Source organism: Diadema antillarum, unplaced genomic scaffold (genome assembly GCF_040938485.1).
Source record: "Diadema antillarum isolate AM-2024a unplaced genomic scaffold, OU_Dant_1.0 seq00001581_RagTag, whole genome shotgun sequence".
Classification (NCBI taxonomy): domain Eukaryota; kingdom Metazoa; phylum Echinodermata; class Echinoidea; order Diadematoida; family Diadematidae; genus Diadema; species Diadema antillarum.
This window is the reverse complement of record NW_027272300.1, coordinates 225197-239711: the sequence shown is the minus strand read 5'-3', so window position 1 is coordinate 239711 and position 14515 is coordinate 225197. Positions and strand designations below refer to the sequence as shown.

Genomic DNA, 14515 nt, shown 5'->3' with positions numbered 1-14515 from the left:
TGGAAAACTTCATAGAAAAACAGTCAACACGTGTTGTATGTTAACTGCAGCTGGTGTACCTGTCTGAGTTCTAGGAATCTAAAATAGCGGGTTCAGTTATCCATTTTCTAGAGATAAATCGCTTTCTTTCCTTCTTCCTCTCTTTTTTCCCCATCCTTTTGAGTATTCCTCGCTTTTTTCTGTATTTCTCTGTGTCCCCTATGTAATCCTGTCCTTTTATGTCTAGTGGAAATAAAACCTATATGACTTATCACCTGCACATCGATTGTCTGCATATAGATTACTTTAACTTCTCTACGTGTAATGAAGAGATGACTGTCAAAGTCATAGATCGGTAAATAAAATTCATCCGATGCACAAACAAAATGTAAATCAAAACAAAACAAAAGAAAACAAAAGAAAACTGATCATACCTGGTACGATGTTCTGATTGATGATGCCGACGAAGTCATTCCTGTCCGGTCTTGTGTGTTCGTGCCAAAATCCTACCACGTGACCAAGCTCGTGTACGACGACGCCAAATTTGTCGCAGTTCTTACCCACAGAGACCGCTTGTGCACCGTCGCCTTTCCGCCCGACAAAAGAACAACAGCTGCAGCACAAGGGAAAAAAAGGGGGGGGGGTGGTGAGCTTCAATCTAAAGCTCCTCATCTGCAGTGATATTCACGTACACATGAACACAGCCGAAACATTGCGACCTTATATCCCCTTTGCAGACTCGTTATAGATTATTTGATGTACAAATCTTTGGTTGACACTTTCAACTAAACTTTGCTCATCGCTACTAAATTGCAAATGTCTGACATATACTACTCAAAAGGAAAACACATAATGGTGCAATACAACAGGGCTTTTTTTTTTTTTTACTGCCTTACCACAATGTTTACTCATCCATGCAGTTCCATGTTTAAAGTTGTAGTAATTGTACATTATCGCAACCAAACAATTTCGGCAGCTAGGTTTTTGTACTACAGACACAAGAAAAGAGGAGAACGCACAGAGAGAATCAGTAAGACGTCTAAAAGGTGAAGGCTTTAACCCGTTAATCGTATACGGTCAGTACCCTCCACTGGGCAGCATGCCTTCAATTTTGTTTTTGCACTTCCGCCCCCTCTCGTCTTCCCTCGTCACTGTTCCGTTCTGTTTACCTACACGAATATTCGCGCTCACCATGTATGACTATACAGTCCTAAATAAGCAATGCTGGCACTAGGCCTAAATCAACGTGAAATCGTCCCCTTTTGCATTAGGTTCCGTAATTTCATATCATTCATTCTGTGCGGGAGGTGACGCTTGTTTAGAAAATGTCTTGGTGTATTAAGCGTTGCTTATGAAGCCTCCGCACGACTCATCGTGAGGTTGCTTATTTATACGCGAAAATAATATACTCACCCGCAGGCCTGGTAAGTGAAGACTATGTAGTTGTCATGGTTACTGTCCAGCGGGTTCCTCTCTACGAAGGTAATGCAGGTATAATTCTCCCAGTGCCTCATTGCTTGTTTAAACATAGCACGCTGAGAACCTGCGTGAGGTGTCGGTGGAGAAAGAGTAGATATGTGGAGAGATAACATAGAGAATATGAAGATGGGCCAGGAGTAGAGAAAAGTCTAACACAAAATATCAGAGGTGGCTTGTCGGTTGGGCAGATAGATGGAAAAGGAATTGGAAGTGCATCTAGAAACAGCTACATAATAATGTATTGTTACCAACAAGACGTCACAACGAGTTCTTTGGTGAATCCTAAAATGAAAAAAAAAAAAAGAGATAGAAAATCTGTCAATTTCACGTGGTCGTAATAGATAAATAAAAGAGAAGGGAGAGTTATGAGGAAAAGTACAAAATCATTCAGTGGTCACAAGATGGGATGTTCTTCACTGTGAGGCAACCTTGTCTGACTGCCAAAGCTTTTGTTATGGAAACTTCAGTTTCACATCGTTTCTACGTGAATTTGGTCGTTGAGAGAGAAAATTATCATGTACACTAATGTGCCTACGGCACATATTGTAGAGCAGGCCTGCCATCATTATTCATCCAAGAATATCTGATAGATTCCATATAGAGCAATCAGATACGGTACGCTATTTAAATGCATCTCGGTGGGCAAAAACAGTTCCCAAATCAGGGAAAAGGTTTATATTCTCTTATAAAGACTTGAAGAGATTATTGGAGTTGTCAGGAAGCCTTCTGTAGAATCAGAGAGACTTAGCAGCTGTGACATAGTGTGGAACTACATTCCATGACATGCTCTATGTCAACAGAACAGTCACGGGTGTGCGTATAGCCTGGGTAACCCCGTGCAACACTCTGGAGATATGCGACGACACCAGCTTGCCCATTTCTCACTTGTAAACTAACAACTGAGGTAGCATGTACTTGCAGGTCCGCCATGGGCATTTGGGAAAGCTTCGCAGAACGATTGAAGTAAAATGCAAGGACAGTGGACGCTTTCCTCTGGTCCGGAAGTAAAGACACAAACGTTCTGATTACGGTCGTATGCATACCCAGAAGACCACTGACGTTGCCGGTTTGTAGTAGCAACAAGCACCCCGAATCTCAGAAAATGCGCAGACTGTAAAGACGAGCGGAGGGTAGCAATCATATCGTCACAATAAACTCATTTGACACGACCGCTCTCCGTCTTTTATTTTCCTATATCTCTTCATGTGTCTTTTTTGTTTTCGTTTTACTTTATGTTTTGTTTTGCCTTGTCTTATTTCATTTTGTTGTTTCTTTGTTTATTTTGTTCTTTAGTTTTATTTTATTTTGTTTTGTTTTTGTTTTTGTTTTTTAGTGTGAAAGGGCTTGGCCGTTTGAGCATCATGCACTGGTCGGAATGTATCCTTGCAATGATGAAAGACACGAAGACGCAGTATAGAGGGTGGAGTGTCTCCCCGGACGAGGGAATAAGGGGAAGAAGGTCAGAGGTTTTCGACACAGCTCTCTACCAAATATCCTTTCATAGTTCACAAAGCCCTTACCAGGCAGAGAAACATTGTCTTCGTTTAACCTCCAGCAAGGGAAATCCAACGGTTGACTCCAAAAGTATCATTAAACATCCGATCACCCCAATGGAGGTGAAAATCTTGACTTAAACAATCTTTTAAAAAGTCTTTAATACTTCATGGCAAATGCCTTATTCGCAACTTGTCCTATATACTCGTTAGCTGACTTCAATTATCACACTGACTTTCAATACTGGTGAATTTATAGACTCAAAAGTGGTATTCAGTACAATTCCCAGGAGAGAGGTAATGTTGCATTACCTTTGCATAAAACGTAAATGGAAACGTATTTCTTTTATTGACATTCCTTGTTATTTTCGTGTTCTTTTTCACTGCAGACATTTGACAAACTAATACTCATCCAAGTGAAGGTGGAAGGCAAAATGACAAATTAGGCAACAGAAAGGTAAGGTTGGAGTAAGCTCATCCATGTCACAGCAGCACATATTTTGCATTATTTGTGCTAACTGAAATGATGATGATAATACTCATTCTTGCATACATTGCTGGTGTTGTTCCTAGAATTTCTTCCAACGTAAATATTAAAGGAAGAAATAGCATCCCAAGATGCTATGTCAGTAAAGATGACGCATCTGAAACTAAAGTTTAGTCTGTGTATCCACAAATCAAAAGGAGCCTTCGAGGAAATAATCATGGTAATGTTATTGCCTGGGTTGCGCCACAAAAAAGAAAAAGAAAAAAAAGAAGTACGAGCAAGGCACATTCGCAGAGCTCTTTGTCATCTATGGAGACACACAGCAAGAAATATTACCATGAAATGACGACTTCGTAAGCAACCCTCACAAAGTGATTGATTTGAATGCCGAGCTCTGTATTTATGCGCAGATAATACTTAGTTTATAGACATAACATTATCTAAAGCGTTTATAATTTTTATCTCTTTTCCACATTACTTTCATTGCACTTTACTAACATCTCATCTCTTCGAATGTACAAATATAACATACAAAATTCAAGAAAACAAATACACACGTAGAGCAGACGTGCATGAATTCCTAAGTTGGTTACTGAAAAAGATGGTGCTATGATGATAGATAGCTTGAGCTTCGTCTGTACGAGTAACCACGAGAAATACCGATTTGATCCAGGAAGTTCTTGGAGTTCCTATGAAATTGTGCCGATGAACTGGAGCCAAGCCCGGGACCAATCTGCTGTTTAGCACGTTTAACGATCCCCTTACTGATGGTGAAATCCTCGGAATATCAAACACACGGTGACTTCAGGGTATAGAATGTCAGTTTGGCATTGAAATCTCGTGGCAGGAACCCATTGTTATTTTCTATACACGAAAACAAGATCGCTGCGTAGATGAAAAATGGGTATTTGCATCTAATAACATCATTTTACAGAGATTGGTTAATGAAGAGCAGCATTTGGGGAGCAAAATTTGTGGAGAGTATAGAAACCATGACGCAGGTGGTACATCCTCTCTATTTCCGGTTCTTCTATATATCAATGTCACCTGTGCAGACAATAAGGATGAATATTTTGTTGTTTCTTTTTTGTTTCAATATTAAGTTGTTGTTGCTGTTGTTGCTGTTTGTCTCTTGCAACGTGAACGGTAATCTTTTTCACTAAATGGCTCAATTGAGGGTTAGCTTATTCGAGGGCATATTTGTTTATGTGTTGATAAACCTTCCACTTAAATGCAACGTTTTCATTCACACTTTGTGTCCACAAGGCAAAGTTTAATTACCGGCGAATTCTTCACTTTTCTTACAAAACTAACGTATGTATTTTTGCATGAATACAACTAAATCATGGACCTGTGTAAGCCTACTTCTGCCTTTATGTACACTGTAAAAAATGCGACATGCGACATGTTTATGAACTAAACACAGTGTTAAAAATCTAAACACTTTGTTTAACATCTAAACACCCGGTGTGTATAGCACGTGTAAAGTATTGAGAGTTAAAGTGTTTAGCTTGGAGTGTTTAGTTGGAGTGTTTATTCTGGCTATGTCCATATATATGAAGAAGTGTTGGAAATGGTGTGTAAATTGCAATTTCTAGTTTCCTTTTATCACGAGAAAGTGGAAACTGTTACGACATCAAGATGCACTATGAAATAATTCATGTTTTAGGCCTTTCATGGAAATGCCTAATCAATAAGGAAAAAGGATAACCTAAAAATATGTAATACAACTGTAATAAATTTATATTTTGGTTTCGCATGTACAGTTCTATATTCTAACTGCTAGAAAAAAATGGGAGTTGCCTTTGTTAATAATTTCGTTCATGGTTTAGGGCATTACCCAAATGTTTGTTGGTTAGGCCTAAACACTTCTACTGTCAGGGTAAACAGACGCGTTTACATTTAGAACGCCTCGTAAACACGTTCTAAACACCGCACATGTTTAACATAAACACTGTGCTACTCAGTACTCTACAAGTCAGCAGCGCATGTGACATGACGGCCGCGGCCACAACGCACGCAGTGGTGCCCTGTGCGTGCGCTTCTAGCGCACACTCGTGCTATGCATAATTATGACCATAATCAATGCACAATTGGCGGGAAAGGAGATGTGCGCGTACGTCCTGTACGGATGGATCTATCTGATTGGCTGGCTGACGCTGCCCTAGCAGCGTGATGTGCGTAGGCCTACAGTACGTGCGCATTCGTTCGAGGCTGGCTTGGTATCGTCCACTACACTGTCCTTACGACTCGATCGACTGCGCTGCTGCAGTGCACTGACTGACTGTACTGCCGTACGTACTAATACTGCACTAGAGTGGATCCAGCTAAGATGGCGTCGAAGCGATAAAGTTCTAGCCTGGTCGGCCTGCATGAAAGCGGTAAGTCTACTAAGTCTACTAAGTCGGTGAATAACAAGATTTATTGCAAAATTGCCCTCATTTAATGTAAAACTGTAGTAGGCGTAGAAATAGGCTACGCCCTGAAAGATTTTGCTCGTTTGTTTTAGTTTTCTATTTCTAAATCTAACGTTAGAACGGGGAACGCTCTAACTGTAACGTGTTAGTATTGTTAACGTTACAATATTCCTACACTCTACAGATTACCGGTACCGTAGTTATGGGTAAACTCGGCCTAGCGGGTAAACTCACTGTATCTTTAATTTTACGAAGTTATGAAGTATCTTTCATGTGAATGACGATGGGTTAGTGACTATATTTTGAGTGAAATTCAGTTTTATTCCCTGTAAATTCTTCATAACTCAACAGGTGGTGAAAATTGAATGTAAAGCCCATTAGGATGTCTTGGAAAGGGATGCCGATGGCACCAAAGTGGGTGACGATGATGTCCTGATGACTGTTTAAATTCTGCAAGACATTACCTCTGCTGGCAGAGAACGAGGAATGGTGCAGTCAGCAGAGTAAATCAACTGGGGATAGTACATCACTGTATACTACCCATGTGGAAAGTGGAAATCAAGTAAGTACATGTACTCAAAATTGCAGAGCCAAATCAATGAATAATATATACAATTGTACTTAAAGGACATGTAAATGAGTTTCTACAAAATGCAGATTTTAGATGCTTTAAGTTCTTCTGTTTGTTTGTTTGTTTGTTTTGCTTTGGTTTTTTTTTTTTTTTTTGGGGGGGGGGGGTGGGATTACCTACTCCAGACTCCCGAATCCAATCCATTAGCTAAAATGAATATGAAAAATTGATTTATTGCAAATATTGTTGAAAGTGTAAATTACAGATGTGAAAATCTTCACCCAAGAGACAAATGATACAGTAATGGTCGTAACTCTGCTTGATAATGATGATGAATAAGAAAGAAGCAACAACAACAGCAACAAAGACTTGAATTATTTCCAGAAAATTCATCAAAGTAAGTAAACACTGACGCGAGACACTATTAAAGTGCTAATGTGATGAAGGGATTCTGTCATTCCTTTTAATTTGAACTTGCTTATGGATTCAGTCAACTTCTTTGCTATCCATTCATTTTCAGAATCTATGGGAGCAGTTAAGTCCATTGTATTGGAAAGCCAACTGATTTGTTTTCCTTGTGTAATCATTTCTTTTTACCAGCACCAGTACGTCATGGAAGAATTGATCAGGGATCACGCCAAACCTGTCTGGATTAGAATGAAAGATGCATGCGCTTACTATACAACCCGTCTAAAAGTGCAAACATCTGAGGATTACAAGGACATCGCAAGATATACTGATATACAGTATATCTATAGGCCTACATGCCATATGAAGGAAATGAACCATGGATAATAATTTTGAATGTTACTAATTTTTTTCCCGCTAGCCATGTGATGTCTCACATCGTCATGATGCACTACAGACCTATTAGGAGGCATCCCACCTGTTAGAGCAACCTTTCTATGGCTTTTTTTTTTTTTTTTTTTTTTTGGTCTTCAATGACAGTGTGCATCTAAACCTGTATACTAGAATAAAGTAAATCATATGGGGGATGATAGGGTTTTGTATGCGATGGGGCTTCAGTTCTCCGTGTGTGTATTACATAATGACGAACCTCTAAAGAAATATGAAGGTAGGGGGCCTGGATATAATTCGAAGAGGAATTCAATGCTTATTTGATGAAAATTGGTTTTGAAATGGCAGGGATATCCAAAACAAAGCGATTCTATTGTCCTCTGTGCTTACGATAATGGTCACCTGCATTCTTATTGCTCATAGATATGTGTAATTGTCTTTTTTAACAGCTGGTACGTAAAATTATAATTTTATCTAACATGTAAAGACACTTGCTCGAAATCGTTTTGCACTATTAAGAAAAACAATTTTATTCACTTCATTTTATTCATCAACCAATGTCCTTGTAATTCACTGTTAAGGTATTACTCAAGAACTTTGTTCGATTGGCTTTCTGTTATATTCTAGTGCAAAAGGAATAAAAATCAAAACAAATCAAATCAAAATATCAGCCATTTCATTTTTTCCCCTCAAGTGCTTCCAATCAATCAGCAGATATTTGACGCAAATAAGAGGCCAGTAGTTACATTTGTTTGGAATTCTTTGCAATTTTCTTGTAGACCTGATAGGAAATGCAGTATTCGGTAGTTAATATTTTCTTTCTGAGATATTCTTGAAATCGGTCACATTGAGAGAGGTATTAGAAATGTATTACAACATGTATGGAGAATAGGGAGGAGTCTTGCAACTGACTGACAAATTGACAAGGGAGGAGTCTTGCTGATCACATCGCGTGTTCATGACAGCCTTGCATACCCTCCCGCCTCCAGTTGCAATGCATTATTTTTTCTTTGTTCATATCCTCTTGTCTTTACAAAAAAACTCTGCTGTGTCGAGATTGAAAGTAGCCCTCCATACCATGATTATGTGGAGTATGATGAGACTGATTAGATTCTAAGAGACTATTCATGTATACCCATTGAGTTTGACTTCTTTCTCCAAGGTTCTAGCAAGGTAGAAGTTTTTTCTCACTCACCCCTTGAAATCCACTAACATTCTGATATTTCTCTCAAAATAGCAAAAGTGAAAAATCCATACAGTACTGTTAGCCTACATGTACTTTCAGTGATCGTCGCAGTGAAAAGAACAATATCATGTATGTATTTAAGTTCCATTATTGGTACTGATCAGGGATTGCAGATGTTCACCACAGGCTAAATACAGTGAAAACATTTATTTATTTATTTATTTATTTATTTATTTATTTATTTATTTTTGGTCTCCTTATGATGGAGTGCATCATCTACACTCCCTGATCAGTACCAATACGACCATAGTGTTTTGCATGGTATAATTTGCCGTGAGTTAATCTGGTTCGGGTACACCCCAAAGCACTTTGCCAATAATTGATGCAATCTTCAAGGTCGGCATGGATTTGTTCACAGACTGCAGTTATGTTCCTGGAGGTGTTACATACATGTCAAGCTTCCGAAGTGTTGAGTTGCAATTCACAATCAACAAGTTTATTAGTTTGTTTTACAATACTATTAAGAATTAGTTCTGAATATAGTAGAAAGACGGCAATTCTTGAAAGTAGGCCAAGAATTACATGTGACTGAAAATCAATTGTTAAATGCAATATTTTTTTCCCTCCAAAATGAGTTGTGTGCCATTTCCTGCATATACAAACTTTACTGTGTGTAGGAGAGAATTTCATTTACGTCTTCGTGTACAGGCCAGTGACTCCCAGGTATCTTGCATTTAACTCAGTATTGTGTCGTATAGCAAAACATGGCAATATTTAAAGGGGAAATCCAGTCCAAATACAAGTTAGTCTGATAAGAAAGAGTAAAATATTAAGAGTTCATTGGTAAAATTTTAATTGAAATCGGATGTAAAATAAGGAAGTTATGACATTTTGAAGTTTCGCTAATTTTTGAAGAAACAGTTCTTGAATGGTTGATATGAATATGCAAATGGCAACGTTGGCATGTCATTCCCTCACAACTTACTTAAATTCAAGTTTTTCATTCAAACGCAATTATTCCCGAGGCTCAAGTCCTGATATATCTAACTGATTACTTTTCTGAAGTTATTCAACCAGCAATACCATAATATTTCACATTTCATTAACATAAACATTGCATTTCATCATTTTTTTGTACACGATCAACGGAAAATTGTGAGGTTATGGCATGGTCAACTCACTCATTTGCATATTCATATCCACTTTTAACTGCTTTGAAGAAATTAGCAAAACTTCAAAATTTTATAACTTCCTTATTTTTCGTCCAATTTCATTAAAATTTTTACTGTTAAACTTGTAAGATTTTGCTCTTTTTTATCAGACTATCTTATTTATTGGACTCGATTTCCCCTTTAAAGGATTTCAACTTATTATTCATCAGATATTGCCCAAGCTTTGACTGATGTTTTGATAACTTGCATTCAGAGGTAAATTCTGGGTAAATTTAATTCTATATAATGTTATGCGTTTATCTCATTCCATGCAAAAAAAAAAGTGGAAACAATCCACTTTACATTAATAAATACATGGGAATTAACATACATGATGATATGTCTCATTTAAACACGTAGAAATTAGCATGTATGAGTGTATGATGTGTAAACATGTCTCATATAAACACGTGGAAATTACCATGTATGATGCGTAAACATGTCTCATATAAACACTCAGCATGTATAAGGTGTAAACATGTCTCATATAAACACTGAGAAATTGCGATGTTTAATATGTAAACATGTCACATGTTTAGTGTATGCAATTTTGTGATCGATCTAAAAATCAGACATGTGTTCTGAGAATAAACACTAAAATGGCAAATAAACATGTCGCAGTGTTTTTAATCTGTCACAGCGAATAAACATGTCGCAGTGTTTACATTGTAAACAGTGCGTCATGTTTATTTTTTGTTTCAGTGTTTAGATCTTAAACATTGTGGGTGATTATGTGACTGTGCGGTGTTTAGTATTTAAACACTGTGAGTGATTATGGTGTAAACGTTTGGTGTTTAGGCTATAAACAGAGCAGGTGTTTAGTTTTTAAACATCAGAACCGTTTAAAACATAAACATGTGTGTGTGATAAACACCTCGGGTGTGCTGAAAATAAACACAGCATGTGTTTAGTTCCTAAACATGTTTAATAAATAAACGCGTCGCAGTGTTTTTAAACTGTCACAGAAAAGTGTTTAGTTAGGTGTTTAGAAACTAAACAAATTTTTTACAGTGTATGAACACATACATGTGCGAAAGTATTTGTATAACATTCTTTTTTTTTATAATCAATAAGTACACTTTCTACCTACGTGATGTTTATAAATCAGACAGAAAGTTCCGCAGGAAAAGGGATATTTACGTATGGTATTTCAAAAGATGATTCAAAGGCAAGAAATTAGTGATCAGTAGCTATAGCGCCTTGTGTAGCAATTCCATTTATGTCACTGAGTGCTGAACAGTGCTTTCTCGGCGCTTGTGGCGGACCAGACGGGAAATTTGCTGAGTGATGTCTTGCGGGTTTGCTGATTTCTGGCGAACACTACTGTGTATTATCAGCACACTCCCCGTTTTGTTTTGTTTTTTGAGATAATAATAATGATGATGATGATGATGATAGTAGTAGTAGTAGTAGTAGTAATAACAATAATAATAATAATAATGATAATAATAATAATAATAATGATAATAATGATAATGATAATAATAATAATGATAATAATAATAATAATAACAATAACAATAATAATAACAATAATGATATACAATTAATAATACAGGGTACTTGTAATACCCCTTACCATTCTGTCTGAGTGCTCAAAATTAACGAGAAATTCCTTACACACATAAACAGGAAAGAGAACATTTATAAAGAACTTATAGTTGGGATTTTTTCTTAAATTATACAACCATGTTGGGCAAAGATCCTGTAATGATAGGAACACTGTGGTAGAGTGGATGATTATCCGGTCTCGTAAACAGGAAATCCTGGGTTCGACTCCTAGCCAGCGCGCTTTTATCTATGGACAGGAAGTTTTGTCTCTTGTGCCACAGACTATAACAGAATACCTAGCAACGCTATAGGATAACGGCATGGTCCTGTATGAAAGAACAGTACGCACACTGAAGAGTCTACTCCGGGCAAATTCAAAGCCGTTTCATTAGTAATCAATCGGCTAATCTGCCAATCTGGTAGACCTAATCAATCTGCTAATAACAATTAATATCATGAGTATTGGATGACTGGTATCGTTATCATCATCATGACAACGATTCGTAGTGCTAGGAGTACAGTCAGACTACACAGTAGCATGCTAGCTCTGAGAGCGGGGTGAAAGAGAAAGGGGCGGGGTCAAAGTATCCGTAAAACACTGTGATTGACAAAGCAGATTCGTTGTTGAGCGTAAACCCACCTGTGAAGTTCCCATCTATCTCGTAAGGTATGACTGCATCTGTCCACTTTCGCTCCGCCCTTGCCGTCACTGCCCTTGTGTGTCGACGGTGAATTTCATCTATCGATCGCCTTTTTACTGGAAAGTAATCATTCGGAATATTGAAAAAAAAAAGAAAGAGAAATTATCAATCCGTCACATCTCAATGAACAGTCGGGATATACATGCAGTCAACTATAAAGCGTATATGACATGATATTAAGTTGTCAATAAAGGTGTCAATACGTGTCAAGTATAGACCTTTAGTCTATCACTTAATGTCAAACGCTATCGGTAGGAAGTTGTTGGAAGTGATGAGAAATGGGAGAATATCTTAAAGTGCAATTCCACTCATCAATACTCCAATTATTCATTTAGAAGGATACAAGCTAATCTCACTTATTTCTGCAAGTTTCGTGCAGGTCAAAGGAAGACTTTTGAGGCCAATGATATAATCATCATCTTCTTTGCAAAAATCGCTGCGACTAATATCCTCGTTGCTTGAAAACATCTCAGACTTTGAACTGCCAACAGCTTTTTTTTTTTAATCGAATGTGCCGATGAAACTTTGACCATTTCATTTGTTTTATTTCACTCTTTTATCAAACTAAAATATACAGTAGTACAAGGCAGTAAGAAACGTGCGTGTATTTCAGCTGACACATTGGCCCTTTCACCCATCGTATGGAGAAATGTCGTTCTGTAGTTCTATTGACGCTTGGAAGAACATTATAGAATAACCTTCTTGCGTTGGGGCTCTCGAAAACCGTATCTTACGGTGAAATGTAATTAGATGTGTAGTTGTTTTCAACAGTATTTATAATTGAAATAATCAATGTCTGGAAGACCTCTAAGTGACTAACATCATGTGATTATTCCTCTAAATATTGTCTAGTGATGTGCTGCTGTCATGGAACCGAGTAAATTTCTTGCAAGATTCTCCTCTAGGCAAATACTCCTTAAATAATATAAAATAAATGGAGTCATCCCACGAGCCCGACACCGACGAGTCATACGGCCCACGATCTCGCCACTAAAAAAAAAAAGGTCCATAAGTCATACAACCCATGAGCTCAACACTGCAGGCAAAAAGGCCCATGAGTCCGACAGTACGCAAACAAGGCACACGAGTCTCACACTAGGCATAAAAAGACACGTGAGTCCGACACTAGGCAGACAAGGCCCACGAGTACGACCCTAGGCACAAAAAAAAGGCCCACGAGACCGACATTGATAATCGAAGAAAAAAATTTACAGCTTGGAAAAAAAAAAACTCATTGAAAAGATGTAAATTCTGCACTATATAGAAAAGAAATGCATGTCTAAGCAAACATAAGAATTATGCAGTCATGCAGTAGGAAATCATTTCACATATTGAAACTATCATCCATAATTCATCAAGTTTGTGGGCAGAATCAGAGCAATTTGCCATTTATTTTTGTTCTCCACTGGCATCTTCTCTCTCCTGAAATTTTCGGGGAAGCGGCAAAAAGCAGCTGAGGGCTCTGCGTTGGTCTGAGTCGCCATGAAGGGTGTGACACATATGTTTAATTCGGCAATTCTCTGTGCGGCTCACCAGACACATGAAGAAATGGAGTGGTTGCTGAAATCACTTAGCTGTTCACCTGTCAAAACCGCCATTATCACCTCATTTTTGTTTTGAAGGGGCCCGCGTGAAAGGGACTCTTGAGTGTATTAACATTGTAGTGAGGACTCTACGAAAAGGCAGTAGTGGTACACAATGCTCCAAATACGAGTTACACGTCTGTTAGTTGCCTTATTATTTTAAAGGCTTTGAACCCTTTTCTCAGGGCATTCCCTAATGACCTAACTACTAATATTATGACGCTGTGACGATTGCAACCTTTGGCATGGAATGTTTTCCATCTCTCCTTTCATTTCAATGTCACGTTTAAAAATCTTGAAGTCAACTCATTCTCATGTCGCATCTCACATAGCTGAAGTTGTAGAAACGAGAGATTTTACCTATATCTCACATCATCACACAGCCACATCAACTATACGATAGCGGAAAAGATCAAGAGAAATCATCTTTCCTCCAGAGGTTGCATCTGGTTCCGATGTTTGGCAGAACGGGACATATCCAGAGTTCTGAAAACACCAGAAGGTTGTGCTTGACGAAAAAAGCCATCCCTACAATCCATATGGTGTAACAGACATTAGTTGACCAAAGTGTTCTGACACAAGTAGTTTTACATGCGCGAAGCGCATTAATTGTACCTGATTTCAATTAAGAAGGCATAAAGTCGAGGCGCTTTATGCCGCTCTAACGATGAGTTCTGCATTTGTCATTCAACGAAATAATTCCTTACTTATGCCGGTTGAATAGGTCTAATGATATGGCAGTAGATTTTCTCTTGCAAACGTCTAAATAATTTTCGAGAAACTGTCCTGCATTGTAAGACATCGTGAAACAATCACTTGGAGAGATGGGTATTCCTCGATTTTAAAGGAGTAGGCCCTATTTATCAATTTCGAAAGAGTAATTTATAGCGTATGCGCATAGCGAAAAAAAAAATGAGATAAAAATTGTGAATGGGGTACACTGTATATAAGAAAGTCGTGGTTATCCAAAACAAACAAACAAGAAAAAAACAAACAGCTGTCCGTAGGTCATTTAACATGTCATGGTCATTCAATGCGTATTCCTATGCTGTTGTCCTG

At 37.9% G+C, this 14515-nt stretch overlaps 1 protein-coding gene across 1 annotated transcript in view; it reads right to left on the bottom strand.

The window, feature by feature from the left end:
* Positions 1-14515, bottom strand: part of LOC139710868 (bone morphogenetic protein 1 homolog) — a 44564-nt gene that overhangs the window by 17787 nt on the left and 12262 nt on the right. The window contains exons 3-5 of the mRNA XM_071622790.1: positions 11813-11929; positions 1393-1522; positions 414-592 (exon numbers count right to left, since the gene is read on the bottom strand). Coding sequence (XP_071478891.1) covers positions 414-592; positions 1393-1522; positions 11813-11929 — 426 coding nt within the window. The remainder of the gene's footprint in view (positions 1-413; positions 593-1392; positions 1523-11812; positions 11930-14515) is intronic.